The sequence below is a fragment of the Barbus barbus genome, assembly GCF_936440315.1.
Source record: "Barbus barbus genome assembly, chromosome: 17".
NCBI lineage: Eukaryota > Metazoa > Chordata > Actinopteri > Cypriniformes > Cyprinidae > Barbus > Barbus barbus.
Window position 1 is genome coordinate 10,016,184 of NC_136745.1, and position 19,462 is coordinate 10,035,645.

Genomic DNA, 19,462 nt, shown 5'->3' on the forward strand with positions numbered 1-19,462 from the left:
CTTTGCCTTCCTAAATAAAGTAAACAAATAGTAAATACATACATACATACACTGTAAAAAAAAAAAAAATCCATAAAATTTACAGTAAAAAACTGGCAGCTGTGGTTACCAGAATTCTACCGTAAAAATACAGTAGCAATGTTTTAGGTTTTACAGTTTAACTTAAATTTACAGTTAAATACCGTAATTTCTTTAACTGATATAATCTTAATATATCAACCTATTAAAGTACTGAAATCTGTTTTGTTCCTTAGAAATACACTGATAACCACCAAATGCAGGTGATGATGAAACAGTCACATGATGTGCCAAAGCTCATCACAAGCAACTTTTAAACAATACCATTTTCAGAAGGTGCACAGTGTGATTCACACAAGCACTAAACACCATCATGGTGAGACTCATTAAACTGAAATATGCTATAAACATTAATTTAACAACATTAGATGTAACATACAACCCTAATAAACATAACTGATAAGAAACAACTAAGAAGAAACATAGTTATTTCAAAGAAAAAACGTCAAATTCAAACAGAATTTGAAATGGAACGCAGGGAATTCTGGGAACGTCAGTTTACGTTTTTTCCCTGTAAATTTTACAGGAACTTTCCGTTAACCATGTAACAGGTTTTTACCGTAGCATTTTCACAGTTTTTTACCGTTAAAATCACGATCATTTTTTACAGTGTAGCCTATCACTGCAGACCGCCCATCGACTGTTTGCTTACCAATATTCTTCAAATTTTTATTTTTTTGGAAATTCATACAGGTTTGGAACTACTTGAGGGTGAGTAAATGATGACACAATTTTGGGTGATCCCTTCTAAGAGGCTTTTTCCATACAGGAGCATTTGTTGCGATCTGCCATTTTGACAGAATTTACCCACTCAACAAGAAACATCCTCCCACAACAGCGCGGGAAAGAAACTGAATCTGTTCGCCTTTATTATAAGTCAGTGAATGATTTTGAAACTGAAATTTCATGGTAAAATAAAAGTTCCACACAGTTGCTTTAACTAAAACCCAGATTAAATGTGTGTTCCTCCACAGAGAGCCACGAACAGAGAACGCAGCACCTGTGACGATGTCACGAATGCTGAACAAGAACATAATCTGTCATTCACTTTAATTGCTCTGACATTCAAGAGCTCCTGCTTTCAGAAACACATTAGTATGTGGTCCTGTGAGAGCGCTTTCCAGACAGATTGCGTGTTCGACAGTAACCTTGACATAAAAAGCACATTTACCTGTTATTAAAACAGAGCACCTGTGAAACAAAGCTAATGGCTGTGGAGGAGGCATTCAGAAGGGAAACGCAGCCTTGAGGGACCACAAATGTGTTGTCGTCTTCACAATCTTGACAAGCATTCACTTATTTGAAAGATCGTCAGAAAAAAGCGAATAACAAATAAGTTAAGTAGACAATAATTGATCTGAAATGACAGCAGGTTATTCATTTTGATGTTGTTTGAACAAATACTAGAGTAGTTCACCCAAAACGAATATTTTTATTATGTAGTAGCCTATTCATCCTCGAGTTGTTCAAAATCTGTATGCTGTAGAAGATTATCATTTGCATATGAATTTAAATATGCAAATCCTCTGTGTTGTAACTGTAACCTTTAAATGGGGGAAAAAACTGAACACCTTAGTCAAAGATCAATGTGCAACAAATGAAAATGGTCATGAAATATCTTTTGATCTCTACACAGACTGCAACATGTCCTCACGGCCAATCAGAATCACCACTGCAGAGCAAACTATCAGCTTCAATGGTGAGATGTCAGAAACATTTAGACAGTTATTTTTCTTAAGTGAAACTATCAAGTTTTCAATGTTTAAAACTGTCAAGTGCCTGTCTTAAGTTCATCATCGCCACCTGTTGTTTAATTAATTATCCCATTAGCCCCTAGGTTTATAAGTCCTGAGTTTTCCCCATTTCAGTTGCCAGTTATTGTTCTTTGTTACACGTATTGCGTGATCTGTCATTAAATACAGTTATTTTGGAGAATCTCGCCTGATCTTATCTTCCTCCTTGGAGTTCTGTAACATATACAAGATAGAAATACATTTAAATTTTTTATTACAAAGCCACATATAAACAGATGTTGTGTATATCTTGTTTTGATGAAGTTATATAAAATATATATTGTTGACAAAATATCTTCATATGGATATTATTAGAATATGTGTATATACATTTTATAATGGGGATTTTATATATGTTATAAACTTAATATTTTTGTTCTACCTAGAGAATGTAGGCATGTAAAAGTTTTATATTTCACGATGGGTTACATACTGTATATAGAAATATCACGTCATGTCACGAATTATACAGTGGTGTGGAAAAGTGTTGGCCCCCTTCCTGATTTTTTATTTTTTTGCATGTTTGTCACACTTTAATGTTTCAGATCATCAAACAAATTTAAATATTAATCAAAGATAACACAAGTAAACACAACATGCAGTTTTTGAATGAAGTTTTTTTATTATGAAGGGAAAACAAAATCCAAACCCACATGGCCCTGTGTGAAAAAGTGCTTGCCCCCTAAACCTAATAACTGGTTGGGCCACCCTTAGCAGCAAGAACTGCAATCAAGCGTATGTGATAACTTGCAATGAGTCTGTTACAGCGCTGTGGAGGACTTTTGGCCCACTCATCTTGGCATAATTGTTGTAATTCAGCCACATTGGAGGGTTTGAGCATGAACCACCTTTTTAAGGTCATGCCACAGCATCTCAATAGGATTTAGGTCAGGACTTTGACTAGGCCACTCCAAAGCCTTCATTTTGTTTTTCTTCAGCCATTCAGAGGTGGATTTGCTGGTGTGTTTTGGATCATTGTCCTGCTGCAGAACCCAAGTTCGCTTCAGCTTGAGGTCACGAACAGATGGCCGGACATTGTCCTTCAGGATTTTTTGGTAGACAGCTGAATTCATGGTTGCATTTATCACAGCAAGTCTTCCAGGTCCTGAAGCAGCAAAACAGCCCCAGACCATCACACTACCACCACCATATGGTACTGCTGGTATGATGTTCTTTTTCTGAAATGATGTGTTACTTTTACGCCAGATGTAATGGGACACACACCTTCCAAAAAGTTCAACTTTTGTCTCGTCAGTCCACAGAGTCCACAAACACTTTTTCACACAGGGCCATGTGGGTTTGGATTTTGTTTTCCCTTCATAATAAAAAACCTTAATTTAAAAACTGCACGTTGTGTTTACTTGTGTTATCTTTGATTAATATTTAAATTTGTTTGATGATCTGAAACATTAAAGTGTGACAAACATGCAAAAAAATTAAAAATCAGGAAGGGGGCCAACACTTTTTCACACCACTGTATTTCCATATAGGCATACATATCTCAGATGTCAGGCCCTCATAAAGTATTACACCCTTAAAATATCACCATGTTGTCGCATTATATTACAAAAAATGAGACCAAGTGGCATTTACTTTAAAGACAGCCGAAGCACTGTTGTGGGTTTTTATGAGGAAAGAATAGATGTGTTTAAGTGTTCAAATTGTATAGAATAAAGCATAATTTCTTAATTTCTTCTCTCTGACCTAGCAGGGGGTCACGACCCCAGAAAATCCAGCACAGTTCTGGACCTGGTGATCGGCTCCCATGACCAGACCTCCAACACCGTTGCTGACCGTCCTTCATCCAAACCCTGGGAAGCAGGACAGCTTCCCAAAGTTCATTGTGTGTCTAAGTCAAATGTTCTGTATGAATATTTTTTAGGACTTTTTAGGCTTTTGCATTCCAGAAGGCTTATTTTTAACTCTACAAAGTAACAATGTTAATAAATCAGATCAAATTCACATCAACAACATTGAGAGAGGAACATTGTGTAGATGAAAATGTATTAGACTGTATCTAAAGAGGTTTGCTCTTCTCTGTAGTGCCCACAAAGACCAGCGAGGACAGACGTGGAGAAATGTCTTCACTGTTCATTAACTTACTGAGGATTCCTCTCCTCTTGCTCTTGCTCTATGGGTTTGTGTGTACACTGGACATCCTAAGCTCTGCTTTTCAACTGGCTGGAGGTAATTATTCATCCTTACCTGACCTTTACTCCACTTTTTGCATCTTTTAACCACATCTATTCTTCTAGCACATTGGCATTTTACTTTTTACTTTGTTTAAAAAATTCCTTACATTTTTCAGTTTTTTTTCACACTTTATTGTCATGACAATTAAGCATATTTCTCAGAAAAATTCCCAAATTATTTATCTTATTCTTTTATTTTTGGGGTCAAATGTGATGTTTTCATGCAATACTAAAATCTTACAGACTCCAGACTTTTGAACCATGAAATGGCATTTTGAATGTATTTTTACATTTATTTAGGCTATAAATAAATATGAATATTGCACATACACAAATATACAAACATTTTATTTTTTTCTGATGAACAACTTATAATAAAGATAAATCAAAGATGAAAGAAATAGACAAAAAAACTTTTATTTCATATCATTGAATATACAATATACAGTATGTGTATTTACTTGCTTTAAAATTCCCATTTTCTTCGTCTTTTTGTTTTATTTTGGGGTCAAGTGTGATTTGTCTTGAGGTAAAATTATAAAATCTTGCAGATTCCAAACTTTTGAACTATGCAATGCCAATTTGAAATATTTATTTGTTATAGACAAAACATGTATATTAGTAAATATATTGTTTGTTTTTATTTCTTATCATAGAATATATAATATACTTATATTCTCTTTAACCTTTCAGGCTTTTTTTACTTTCTTTTATTTTATTTTGTGGTCAAATGTGATGTGTTTTTATGCAATTCACAATTTTTTAGTTATTAAAGCTCCTACAGTATGTGATCTTTTAAGTATTATTAATTACCTGATTCTCTGTGAAGAGGGTTGTTTGTCATATTTCAAAGACCTTAACATCTGTACAAGCAAAGAAATGCTGTGCTCTCAAGGTTGTGATCATTGGTTAGGCATTAAGATTTAGTTAATCAATTCTTAATGTATGTTTATGACAAGGAAGAAAAGGATTTGCATGATTAGCTTCAGCATGCAGCTCTGTGGTGCATGTCTTCTGTACAAAAAACAAACCATAAAGTGCTGTTAAAGGTTCAGTTCACCTAAAAAAAATGTTTTTTCAATATTCTCTTGTCATTCCTTGTCAAAAGTATGTTAGCAATTACAGTACATGAGGATGAGTAAATGATGACAGAATGTTCATTTTTGGGTGAACTGTTTCTCTTTAAGATTATGACATCAAATCTAGCTCTCTAAAATAAATCTAATGTTTCAAATGTTTTGCTCTTTTGTCAGGCAAAGTGGCTGGAGACATTTTCCAGGACAATGCCATCCTATCCAACCCTGTAGCAGGACTCATGGTGGGAATTCTGGTCACGGTTCTGGTCCAGAGCTCCAGTACTTCCACATCAATCATAGTCAGCTTGGTCTCATCTGGATGTAAGAAACACAACACATTTTTAGTACAATCAGATGTCTAGACTAAACCAATAATCTCAGATTAATGTCTTTTCATTATGACTGTCAGCTGATTAAATTTAATTAATTGAAGTGCACTATACTATTCAAAATGTTGTGGTTGGACACTTTTTTGAAATAAATGTTTACTGTTGTTCATCAAGGATGCATTAAATTGATTAAAAGTGACAGTAAAGACATTAATAATGTTAAAAAGGTTCCTATTTTAAATAAATGCTGATCTTTTGGACTTTCTATTTATCAAAGAAACTAAAAAATGTATTATGGCTTATACAAAAACATTATTCAGTAACTGTTTTCAACATTAATAATAAGAACTTTTTCTTCAGCTGCAAATCAGCATATTAGAATGATTTATGAAGGATCATGTAACACTGAAGACTGGAGTAATTATGCTGAAATTTTTGCTGCGACATTCAGATGGTAGGGTCATAATTTGGCGTAAAGAACATGAAAGCATGGCTCCATCCTGCCTTGTCTCAATGGTTCAGGCTGTGGTGGTGTAATGGTGTGGAGGATATTTTCTTGGCACACGTTGGGCCCCTTAGTACCAATTGAGCATCGTTTCAACGCCACAGCCTACCTGAGTATTGTTGCTAACCATGTCCATCCCTTTATGACTACAGTGGACCCATCTTCTGATGGCTACTTCCAGCAGGATAATGCACCATATCACAAAGCTCAAATCATCTCAGACTGGTTTCTTGAACATGACAATGAGTTCATTTTACTCCTCCACAGTCACCAGATCTCAATCCAATAGAGCAAATAAGGACTTGTGTTTAAAGGCCATTAAACTTTCTTGGCACCTTGCCTTTGAAGCCAGATTTATTTTAAAAGCCTTTTGACATTAGCTTAACTTTTTATCTGATCCAAAACTTCATGACATCCAAAGTTAACAAAACAGCTGCGACTCGTGGCTTTATTCACAGCGATCATCTGTAAAACTGTTGTGACTTCAGATACTTTTTTTGTGAAACTTGGCCCTGGATGATGCAACCGTGTTGTTTTTATTCCACATTATTTCCGGAAAGCCTTATCTCTAGATGTTGTTCCTGCTTTAATCAAGTGGCATCTCTCACGGATGAGCTAATTATCTTGTGCATATGCAGCAGTGGCCTCAAAGTCTGAGAAGCTTGTGAAGTGTGACTGTCAGAGCTCATTCCAAATGAACATCAGAGTTCAGATGCAATCACAACAGATGTGGCAATTTAATGAGGGAGTTTTGTTTGGGTTAATGATCTTATGTTTGACACAATAAAGGGTTTTAATATATAGATGCTACCATGGGGTCCAAAAGTCTGAGACCACAAGCAAAAAAGCACATGACATTCACTGTGTGAACTTTCAGTGCAGCTTTTGTTCATATTGTTGTGCTGACAATATAATTCATGATAAAATAAATGCACTAAAGAAATAGTTCATCCAAAAATTAAAATTGACTCACTCTCAGGCCATCCAAGATGTATCTTAATGGGATCAGATTTGGAGAAATTTAGCATTACATCACCTGCTCACCAGTGGATCTGAATGGGTGCCGTCAGAGTGAGAATCCAAACAGCTGATAAAAACAGCACAAAGTAATTCACACGACTCCAGTCCATCAATTAATGTATTTTGAAGTTAAAATCTGCATGTTTGGAAGAAACAAAGAAATTATTTAGACGTTTTTAACTTCAAATCATTGTTTCCTGGCTAAAATACGAGTCCATAATCCACAATTTAGCTTTCTATGAAAAAGTTGTTTTGTTTGAATCAGGAGAGAAATATGCACAGATCAAGCACCATTTACAATCAAAAACAGTCCAAAACTGTTCTAAACAATTCGATGGATTTTGATGCAAGATGACAACAGGAGATGGACTTTTTCACTGCAGGAAGCATTATTATGGATTATGGAAACATATTTTTAGCAAAAGCAATGGTTGTAAGTTTCTTACAAACACACAGCTTTTCACTTCACAAGACATTAATTGATGGACAGGATTTGTGAGGATTACTTGTGGATTATTGTGATTATTTTATCAACTGTTTGGACTCTCATTCTGACGGCACCCATTCAGAGGATCCATTGGTGAGCAAGTGATGTAATGCTAAAATTCTCCAAATCTGTTTCCATGAAGAAACAAACTCATCTACAGCTTGGATGGCCTGAGAGTAAGTACATTCTCAGCACATTTTCATTTCTGGGTGAACTATTCTTTAAATAAAAAAAAATGCAAAATAGATGTATTTTCACTAGTGGCCTTGACCTTTGAACCCCACTGTATGAGTGTGAATGTAATAAATAGAGCTCAGGTATGTGTAGTTGAATTTGTTAGAGCAGGTCAGTTTCTGAACCCACATCAATCAAATCTTGATTTTTTGAAATGGTTTGAAGAGATCAACCTTGAGTGACACAAAGCTCTTTGAATGTGACTTGGCTTTTCTCGGAGTAAATGAATTGAAGCTGAAGGTTGTCAGGAGTGGGTGTGTGTCCATTCACGCAATGCTCTGTGGGCCTTCAGTTAAAACACGAGTCATGTTTCACTCCAGCTGCAAACCCCGGTGGCGCAAGGGGCAGTAATTACTGCAAATACTGATGCTAAACTACGCATTCATAGTATCTGAATGGAAATTTTACTTGACTCTAATGCTCGCCTGATTTAAGAGTCAGTGGAAACAAATGAAAAAGAAATGACAAGATATCTGCCGTCAGTGAACAGAAGAGATGGACAATATTTAGTGGTATTTGCTAAAGCATGAATCACTACTGCTATGTCTCATGCTTTATGATCTATGTGATGTGTGATGTGTGTGTGTGTGTGTGTAGTGCTTGAAGTGAAGTCTGCCGTCCCCATCATTATGGGCTCCAACATCGGCACGTCTGTCACCAACACCATCGTCGCCCTGATGCAAGCAGGAGAGAGGAATGAGTTTAAACGGTACCAAATGATTTTCACCATCGCCGTTATCATCACTATTTAATCAAACTGGCATGCAACCTTTCTGATCACTTAAAGTATCCATGAGTTCAAAATGCATTCTTAATTTTGGCGGAATTGATTTCTTTCAGTGAACATGAAATCAAAATTGTCCCCATTTACTTTGTTCTATAGGTCTTACTGTGAATAATTTATGAGTGCAAGTTACACCTAAGAAAACAAATTGTCTTTCTAATCTGTTATCAAAATGCAATACCTTTCATTAAAATTACTTGCATGACCTAGCAAAATTACTTATGTTTCGTTTTCTGAACAAAAAAGAAGATTCAAGTTAAATGATTTTATACTTAAAACAAGAAAAATCCATTGGGGTAAGAAAAATAAACTTAATTCAAAGTTAGTTTTATGTCCTTCACTCCATTAGCAGATATTTGATCTTGCCACAGCCATATCACCCTGCAGCCCAAGACCGGTTGCCCACTGAAGCTAAGCAGGGTTGAGTGTGATCAGTACCTGGATGGGAGACCTCTGGTGAAAACTAAGTTGCTGTTGGAAGAGGTGTTAGTGAGGCCAGCAGAGGGTGCTCACCCTGTGGTCTGTGTGGGTCCTAACGCCCCGGTATAGTGACGGGAACACTATACTGTCAAAAAGAGCACTGTCGTTCGGCTGAGACGTTAAACCGAGGTGCTGACTCTCGGTGGTCATTAAAAATCCCATGGCACATCTCATGAAGAATAGGGGTGTAAACTGGCCTAATTCCCTCTACTGGCCCTTGTCAATCATGACCTCCTAATAATCCCCATCCACTTGATTGGCTCTATGACTCTCTCTCCTCTCCACCTGTAGCTGGTGTGTGGTGAGCGCACTGGCGCCGTTGTGCTGTGGCTGCCGTCGCATCATCCAAGTGGATGCTGCACACTGGCGGTGGTTGAGCAGAGACCCCCACTACATGAATGTAAAGTGGTGTACAGCAATACACAATAAAGCGCTATATAATATGCATCATTCATTCATTTGTTTTACGATTAAAATCATTAATTATACGTTTTCCTGAAAACTAGTCTTTATATATTGTGTAATTTTGCTTCCAATGAAATGCATCTTGATTTAATATTTTCTATTTATTTATTTTTTATTATTTTTTTATTTCTTTATTTCATTTTATATTTATTTATTATCATTATAAAAAACAAATTATAATTATCCACTGACCTTCTGCCTTCATGTTCCCTCATGGTGTCTTATTTTTTATGTCTTTATTTTTACTTTCTTATTTATTTTCATTAATATATATATATATATATATATATATATATATATATATATATATTTATTTATTTTCTGGTTATTTACTTTTTATTTAATTATTTCTATTTGCTTTTATTCATTTAACTATTTTTTATTTTATTTTATTTCATTTTTATTTTTATTGATTTATTGATGTGTATTATTTTGTTTATATTCCTTCCTTCCTTTCTTTCTTTATTCTCTATTTATTTACTTTTTATGTATTTAATTATTATTTTAGATTTTTATTCGATTTTTTTATTTCTGTTAATTTACTTATTTTATTATTTTTCTGTATTTGTATTAATTATTATTATTTATCTGTAGTGATCATGTGAATTATTTTTTTTATTTTTTTTTTTTTACCTTTTGTTGATCACCTGTGCTCTTGTTCTCAAGGGCGTTTGCTGGGGCGACGATCCATGACTGTTTTAACTGGCTGTCGGTGCTGGTTTTGCTGCCGGTGGAGGTGGTGTCTGGTCTGGTGAGTTACCTGGCCAGAGTTACTGTCAGCAGCTTTCAGCTGCACAGCGGAGAAGAAGCGCCTGAACTACTGAAGACGCTCACCGAACCCTTCACCAAACTCATCATACAGGTGTGCAATATGTTTTTAGACTCACTCATGTTTCCTTGAGTGTTGAGATATCCAGAATATTTTGTGTCAGGCTGTAATTTCTGCCAGAACACACCCACAGTGACACAGAGAGTGTGATATTGACTGTGATGTCTTGTCCTTCTAGCTGGATAAATCAGTAATAACGGGCATCGCTCTGGGTGACGAGTCCATGAGGAATCACAGCCTCATGAAAGTCTGGTGCAAGTCCAGCAGCTTTGTGGTAATTTTCTCCTGACACAAACATTTTTCATGCTCCAAATCTGCACATCTCATGAATTTACCTGAACTTTGAAGTTTTTTTCTCTGAGAAAATTATTCTGAAATGTAGTTTTATTTTAGCTTGCATAAATTAATGGATGAATGAATGATTGAATGAATGAACAAACAAACAAACAAATAAATACTATTATAATATTATAAACAGAAGTACAAAATGAAAGCAACAAAATAAATATTTTAATAATAAATATAAATACAATAATAATATAAATTATACAAAGTACAGAATGAAAAAGATGATAAATGTTTTAATAATAAATATAACAAATACATAACATAATAAACTATAAATAAAAAAAAACAATTGAAAGAGACAAAACAAATGTTTTAGTAATAAATAAAAAATATAATACTGTAAATAAATACTGTAATTAATAATTAAATAATTAAAAATAATTAGTAATAATTAATAATAAAAATAATAAATGAAACAGACAGAATAAATGTTTTAATAAATAAATAAATAAATAAATAAATAAAGGCTCTAATAATATTGCAAATTATAACTAAAAATACAAAATGAAAGAGAGAAATGTTTTGCATCAAAATGAAGCCTATATGACCTTTAATATTTGTTTAATTTTTATGACCTTTGAACATGTTCTCATAAAAAATAATAATAATTGAAATGTTTTATTCAATTTCTCATTACTGTAATGCACCAAAATGCTTTACTTGTGTTTTATTTAATTTAATTTTATTTATTCTCATTATTAGAATACAGAAGTCAGTTTGTGTTTAATAAATCAGCATGAAATAATACAATTCACAATTTCACAATTCTCAAATAACAATGGGAATTTGGGTGGATAATCCAGATGATCTGCTGTCAGTCATTCTGCCACTTGTCATCCTCTCCACACTATCTTGTCATATTTCACAAGACTGTGTGTCACCTTCTCATGTTTATCCACTCCAACAACCATTTTTCACAAGAAAATCCTTAGTCTTTTCTGTTCTGCAGTATAGTTTTTAGGGAAATATTCCTCTTTCTCCCTCTCCAGTCCTCAGTGAATGTGACAGCAGCTGCCGCCCAGAACTGCTGCACTGAACAGCATTGTGGGAAGGACTGTGATCTTACATGGATCACACAGAATATCAGCTCGCAGATCAACACAGAGAAATGTGAGTGTCATTTCAAATTGAAAGGTGTAATTTTTCTTATTACTTCATCAAGGATGACTGTGTGTGTGTGTGTGTGTGTGTGGTTGATTTATGGGGACACAAAATGTGTCTAATGACTGATGGGTATTACAACATAAAAAAGAAAGAAAAATTTTAATATGTATCTAATGTATTTTATTTGTGTGTATGTGTGTGGGTTGTATATGCATTTAGTATAGCGATTTATTTTTATTTATAATTTCTCTTGTTCTTTTCTTTTCTATTTATTTTATATATTTTTTTTGTTTTATATTCTTTCTTTCTTTCTTTCTTTCTTTCTTTCTTTCTTTCTTTCTTTCTTTCTTTCTTTCTTTCTTTCTTTCTTTCTTTCTTTTTCTTATTTGTAGTGCTTTTTGTATTAGTTTTTATTTTATTTTTATTTATGTCTATACATTTATTTACCTTCTGTCTCTTTATTGTCTATTTATTTTTATTTATTGGTATTCATTTTTGTACTTTATGCACTTTTTAATCATTCAATTTCTTTCTTTCTCATTCTTAGTTATTTCTATTTATTTCTATTGTTTTGTTTTTATTGATTATTTTTATATTTACTTATATTTTATTTACACCTATTTATTTACTATTTATCTTTCCATCTATTTATTTATTATTGATTATTTTTATCTATTTTAATTCTTTCTTTCTTTCTTTCTTTCTTTCTTTCTTTCTTTCTTTCTTTCTTTCTTTCTTTCTTTCTTTCTTTCTTTCTTTCTTCTCCTCACAATTTATTTATTTATTTCTCTTTATTTTTTTCTGTGTATTTGTATTATATGTACGTTGAATTTTTATTTATTAATTTATACACAGATAATGCAGTCATTTATATTTGCTATTCAATCATTTATCATGAACCACTGTCCTGGTTGCTTTTGCATGTCCTTATCCCCCTAATTTTAATGCATCTGTGCCCATTAATGCCTATATTTTGTCTTCATTTTTCTCTCTTGTTCCTCTGTCTGGTTTTCACAGGCCAGCATCTGTTCGTGGACTCGGGTTTGTCGGACCTGGCGGTGGGGCTCATTCTATTAGCCAGCTCCCTGATGGTGCTGTGCACCTGCCTGCTGCTGATCGTCAAAGTGCTGAACTCTCTCCTAAAAGGTCAAGTTGCAAAGGTCATCGAAGGGGTCATTAACACGGGTGAGCAGCCATGGGGCAGGAGGAAGAAGAGCCAGAGAATGACAAGTCTTACTGTAGTATTTACAGAAGGGGTTACTGTAGGGGTGCGATGGCACACATATTTGTACTGAAATAGATTTAAAATTTATTTAAAGACAAAGCCACAGTTTGTTCAGCAAACCACTGTTTAATAAATAAGAAAAAAAGAAGCAATTTTATAAACAGTAAGATTTTTTATGTTTTTTTTTTAAAGAAGCCTCTTCTGCTCACCAAGTCTGCAAGTACAGCAAAAACAGTACAATTTTGAAATATTTTTACTATTTAAAATAACTGTTTTCTATTTGAATATATTTTAAAATGTAATTTATTTCTGTGATTTCAAAGCTGAATTTTTATCATCATTACTCCAGTCACTTGATCCTTCAGAAATCATTCTAATATTCTGATTTGCTGCTCAATTATTTTGAAAAAAGCTGAGTATAATTTTTTAGGTTTCTTTGTTGAATAGAAAGTTCAGCATTGATCTGAAATAGAAATCTTTTGTAACATTATAAATGTCTTTATCATCACTTTTGATCAATTTAAAGCTTCCTTGCTAAATAAAAGTATTCATTTCTATAATTTCTACCCATAAAAAAAAATATATATATATACTGACTCCAAGCTTTTCAATGGCAAATTGTATAATGTTACAAAAACTTTTTATCTCAGATAAATGCTGATCTTTGGATCTTTCTATTCATCAAAGAATCCTGGAAAAAAGTACTAAACTGTTTTAAATATTGATAATAATAATAATAATATGTTTCTTGAGCAGCAAATCAGCATATTAGAATGATTTATGAAGGATCATGTGACACTGAAGACTGGAGAAATGTAACTTTTGCCATTTTTTTGTTTTGTATAGGCACATAGCCCTATGCTCTTACTGTACATCAACAGCTGTCTCTTTTGTGTCTATTTTTAACTCTGTATAGATTTCCCGTACCCTCTCGGCTGGCTGTCAGGATATCTGGCCATGTTGATGGGAGCAGGAATGACCTTTATCATCCAGAGCAGCTCCGTTTTCACCTCGGCTATGACTCCACTCATAGGTACATCTCTAATGAATGACTTCTTCAACAGATCATTGTATTAGAAGTGAACCTGACAACAAAAGCTCAATGTTGACATCGCATGAATGAGGCGAGCAGCAGGCAGCAGCACAAGATTGCTCAGAAACACATTAATAATGCATCCACCTGAGTCCAAAAAGCCTTCTTATGCGTTCATACTGTAGGCCAGGAATGTAAAAAGTGAGCATGCAACAGTCAAATAATCAAAAACCAGCTAAATTTATTGCATTTTTTAGGTAAAACTATAGACCTACATCACTGAAATGAAGTTTGAGGCGGCTGTGAAAATCTGTCCAGGGGATTGGGTTTTCATGGTTCGATGTGCAAACTCTTAAAAAGGAGCTAGTCCCAAGATAAGTCCTCAAAAGTTATTATTTTTTACATGAAACATTACATTTTAGATGGTTATAAAACCATGTGACAATTCAGCTGTTTTGTTTCGCTGTAAATTAATTAACACAAATAATCAGCAGTTCTGATTAAACTTGAATTTTTGATGTACACCCTGGTGTTTTCTTCAAATATAGAGCGAATGTGAGTGTGAACTAGTCGCTAATAGTGCTTTTGGCTCAGATGAAATATTAACTGCACCTCTGTGAAATCAGCAAAATGATAGTGCTTTCCCGTTCAATTATTTCATCATTAATTTACACCCATTATCTGGAAATGATTCATCAGCTGCCACATGATTATGATAATTATTAACTTTTCAGCCAATGGGGATCCCTCTGTGTCTTTGAGATTACAGTTACTATGGAGATCATCTTTTATTAAAGCCCCTGAAGAGTTGAAGTGTCACTGGACGTATTATTAATAGTAGAATAAGGGTTAAAAGATCATCAGCGCTGACAAAGGGACAGAAACCCTGTAACCTCACAGCCCGTTCCAGGAAAACATTTACATGTCCCTGTAGTTTTTTTTTTTTTTGACATTTTCCTACTGCATAGAAATTGTATAATTATGTGTGTGTTTATATATACAGCATTTAAGATATTCAGCAACAAATGTGACAGCAAATACATTTATAATGTTAAAGACATTTTTATTTTAAATAAATTCAGTTTTTTAAACTTTCTATTTGTCAAATAATTCTGAAAAAAAGTATAATGGTTTGCACAAAAATATGAAGGCGCACAACTGTTTTCAACCTTGATAATCATAAGAATCATAAGATGTTTCTTGAACAGCAAATTCACATATTAGAATGATGCTGAGTAATGATGCTCAAAACTCAGCATTGCATCACAGAAATAAATTTCATTTTAAAATATATTCACATCGAAACAAGTTCTTTTAAATTGTAAAACTATATCGCATTATTGCTGTTTTTACTGTATTTTTGAAAAACTAAATACAGCCTTAGTGAGCATAAAACGCATATTTCAAAAACATTAGAGAATATTAAGTTGTCTCAAGGGCTGTATCTCATTAACTGTAGAGGCCAGTTTCATATATCCTATCATCTGTTTTGTAAGTTGGTTTCAAATATCTAGGTCCAAACTGTCTTGATTCTCAAACCAAAAGACAGTTCCATACATGCTTCACAACATTGCTTGGACAAAACACGTTTTGATTCCTGTATGTCCATCTCTGGCTCCTGCAGGCATTGGCGTGATCAGTCTCAATAGAGCGTATCCTTTGACCTTGGGTTCCAACATTGGCACGACCACCACAGCCATCCTCGCAGCTCTTGCCAGCCCCAGAGAGAAGCTTCCTGCTGCATGCCAGGTACAACAATGACACACAGCCATTACTGAGCACTCAGTGGAAATGTCAGTTTTCTAAAATTATTACACCTTATCAAAAATTCAGGGCAAATCTGCTTGCTTTTCCAACTGGATGATGAGGAAAATGTATCTTCTGGACACATAGCACTTTTCTTCATTAATGCATTTGTTTATGCATCACACTGAAGATTTGGGGTTTGTTCAGATCCCTAAACACAAGTATTAAACTCAGAGCTTAACTCGTTCTGCATCGTTTGTTTATGAATCATGTCATGAATAACTAAAACTGTTCAGCATGTTGAAGAGAGGTGTACTGTTACTTCTTTAGAAAAAGTCTCATAGACTTCCATTGGGTATGTTTACATGCACAAATTATCCTCAATCAGAATGAATCCAATCCAATTTCAGATTCTGAAAGATATATGAACCCTAAATGCAGTGTGATCCACATGTTCGTTTACATGTGCACTACATGTTTTACAATCGTTGCGAAGAAGTCACTAAGGCTGTTTCAAGTATAAATGTTCATTTTTGTCTTGCCTCCTAAAAAGAAAGAAAACATCTATGTCAGTTTTTTTTTAAACAAATATTTAATAAATATTCAGTCTCATCCACTGACCACTTCACGAGGCATTAATAAACATGGATATTTGTTAACCAATTCTGTTTGGTTAAAAAGCAATTTTCTTGTTTGGTATTTTTGGGTTTCAAGTGCAAACCTCTAAACATCCTTAAATCAAGATACTTTAACTTGAAAAGCAAAATGACATAAGATATTAAATCTTGTTTTCTGAAAATAAGTTTAATAAAACAAGCTTATGATTAAAAAAACAAAAACAAATAAACAACAGCTTTCCTTTTGAATGTTTTTTTTCTTTCTCCATTGGCACATTTTTGTTGTTGTTGTTTTAAGCTTAAGCTCACTTAATTTTGATACATTTTTCAGAAAACAAGATTTAATGTCTTGCATTATTTTTATTTTTTAAATAAAATGTATCTTGATCTAATAATGGTTTTTTTGCAGTGTACAGAAGAAAATAGTTTCATCATCCTGCTGAATTTAGTTCAAGCTTTGTTCTTATCAAGCTTTGTTGCCATCAAATCGATAATACTAAATATTCATATTTAAACGTTACCAAAATTTTAAGTTCTGAATATTTAAAAACAGACCCAAGCCATATCTATAGCCCCCACTCACATAAGTGAAAAATCTAGTTTGCTTTATTCTTCTACTTTCATATTCCCTCCAGATTGCCTTGTGCCATTTTTACTTCAATATTTTTGGGATTTTACTGTGGTATCCGGTCCCGTTCACTCGTCTGCCCATCCGTATGGCATCTGCGCTGGGCGAACGCACTGCCAAGTACCGCTGGTTTGCTGTGCTCTACCTTCTGGTGTGTTTTCTGCTGCTGCCTTGCCTTGTGTTCGGTTTCTCTCTGGCCGGATGGCAGGCCATGGTCGGCGTGGGTGCTCCGTTCGCCGCGCTCACCATCTTCGTCCTCCTGGTCAACTTGATGCAGTCCCACAGTCCCACACACCTGCCGAAGACGCTGCGCAGCTGGGACTTTCTCCCGCAGTGGATGCACTCTCTCAAACCGCTCGACAAGCTCATTACCAAAACAACGGCGCTGTGCTGCAGCCCGGCTCGACTTAATGACACAGATGTGCTTGTAGTGACTCCAGACACAACAAACATCAAGCCAGAGTCAAAGAAACAAACCGAACAGTGGTATGACAACCCTGCCCTGTTCCTACCGGAGGAGATGTCCTCAGAGCCCAGAGTGTTTAGACTTAGAGGACTAGAAAGATGCAACAGCACACCACTGTAGATTTGTAGTCTTGCCAAAATAAACCATTATGGTCTAAATGGCCAGCCTCAGATTCATTATCCATTCCAAAACCTAATGAGCTGCCTATGTAGACAGCATTTTAAGGCAGCATATGCACGAACGCACTACCTTTTTTTGGCTCAATTGTAAGACAGCATCCGCATTCATGTAGAAGATAATCTCATAATGCACTTCTACAAGCTCAGTAACTAAGATGGTAGACGGATATAATTAAAAAATGACTACTTTATCTGGTTTTTGTGTGTGCTACATATTATGCTTATTAGAGTTTGCGGTGCATTCAGAAAGTATTCAGACCCCCTTCCCTTTTTTTCTAATTTTATGTTGCAACATGATACGAACGGTTTAAATTCTTTTTTTTTATTCTCATTGATCTACACTCCGTACCTCATAATGACAAAGTGAAAACTGAATTTTAGGAATGTCTGTAGATTTATTAAAAAGAAAAAACACATTTACATAAGTATTCAGACCCTTAGTACTGAGACTTAGTACTTAGTTAAAGCACCTTTGGCAGCAATTACAGCAGAGTCCTTTTGGGGATTGACGCAACATGCTTTGCACTCCTGGACTGGGGGTGTCTGAGGGTCCATTAGGTGCTGTTTTGCAAATTCCAAGTGTTTTTTCATGCGTCTTCACCAAGGAGAGGATTGAGTTTGGCCACACTGCCGTAAAGCCCAGATCGCTGGAGTGTTGCTGTGATGTTTGTCTTTCTGTAGGTTTCTCCCATCTGCATATATGATCATTGACCTTAACTAGAGTGACCATCAGGTTCTTGGTCACCAGTCTAGACAAGGCCTTTCTCCATCAATTGCTCAGTTTGGCAGTCCTGGGCTGCGTTTCCAAAAAGCATCGTAAGCCTAAATTGATCATAGCTCCACTGGTGACAATGGTTCTATGATCAAATTAGGCTTACGATGCTTTTGGGAAACACAGCCCAGGTTGTGCCAAACTTCTTCCATTTGAGAATTATGGAAGACACTGTGCTCTTTGGAACCTTCAGTGCAGCAGAAATGTTTTTGTAGCCTTCCCCAGATCTGTGCCACGATACAATCATGTCTCTCTGAGCTCTGCAGGCAGTTCCTTTGACCTCATGGCTTGGTTTTCACTCTGATATGCATTGCTAGCTGTGAGGCCTTTTAAATACAGGTGTGTGCCTTTCCAAATCATGTCCAATCAATTTAACTTACTACAGGTGGACTCCAATCAAGGTGTAGAAACATCTCAGCAGTGATCAAGAGAAATGAAAGGCCACTGAGCTAAATTTCAAATGTTGTTGCAAGTAATGTAGTAAATGTGATATTTCTGTTTTTATGCTGCTCAAGAAACATTTATTCTAAATTTGAGGCAGTTCACTAGGTTTTGGGACATATGCTTAGTTTTGCATCTGGGGCTTATCCAAATTCTAAATGCACTTTTGAGCAAATCAGTCTAATTGTATTCACCATAATATTTTCACAATAGGTTCAGAGAATTATATGAAGCTTCAGCTCGAGGCCATTGTGTCTCTGAGGTATCTGAGAGAATGTCTTGTTGTTTTGTCCTGCAGTCATGCATGAATGTTTATTATCTGCAACGCTATGTAAATCTCGCTGAATAAGCGGTTCGAAAGTCTGCACCGACAGAGTTATGTTTGTGCCATACAGATCCCGTCTGCACCGACAGACGGGATCTGTATGGCACAAACATAATAACTCAGGGCCATTCCATCATGCCTTGTGTTATTAAATATACAGATATTAAAATGCAAATAGTTTGCTTTTTAATTTCCTTGCATAATGTCAATGAGAGAATAAACCACATGGAGTATAATTGGAAAATAGTTTGTTTTAAGTATTAAACCTTCTCCAGTGTTTTGTATTAAAGTTAATTTTAAAGCATA

General features: G+C 34.9%; 1 protein-coding gene across 2 annotated transcripts; it reads left to right on the top strand.

Moving 5' to 3' along the window:
* Window positions 1-566: 566 nt before the first annotated feature.
* LOC306883481 (sodium-dependent phosphate transport protein 2A-like) lies at window positions 567-17,807 on the top strand. 2 transcript variants are annotated; one of them, XM_079438770.1, is made up of 14 exons: window positions 567-954; window positions 1,053-1,419; window positions 1,715-1,777; window positions 3,580-3,714; window positions 3,915-4,058; window positions 5,317-5,460; window positions 8,312-8,423; window positions 10,110-10,305; window positions 10,451-10,546; window positions 11,610-11,730; window positions 12,742-12,909; window positions 13,866-13,982; window positions 15,607-15,731; window positions 16,981-17,807. In XM_079438770.1, exons 3-14 carry the CDS (start codon window positions 1,723-1,725, stop codon window positions 17,557-17,559), a joined length of 1,992 nt encoding a protein of 663 aa, XP_079294896.1. In that variant the 5' UTR covers window positions 567-954; window positions 1,053-1,419; window positions 1,715-1,722; the 3' UTR covers window positions 17,560-17,807. The 2 variants fall into 2 exon arrangements, with proteins under 2 accessions (XP_079294896.1, XP_079294897.1); XM_079438771.1 differs by having other exon boundaries at window positions 789-954; window positions 3,583-3,714; window positions 16,981-17,594.
* Window positions 17,808-19,462: the final 1,655 nt, after the last annotated feature.

Coding starts and splice junctions, on each gene's coding strand:
- LOC306883481 (XM_079438770.1), top strand. CDS start 1,723: ATGTCCTCACGGCCAATCAGAATCACCACTGCAGAGCAAACTATCAGC. Junction 8,424..10,109: donor GAGAGGAATGAGTTTAAACG/GTACCAAATGAT, acceptor CTTGTTCTCAAG/GGCGTTTGCTGGGGCGACGA. Junction 10,547..11,609: donor GCAAGTCCAGCAGCTTTGTG/GTAATTTTCTCC, acceptor CTCCCTCTCCAG/TCCTCAGTGAATGTGACAGC.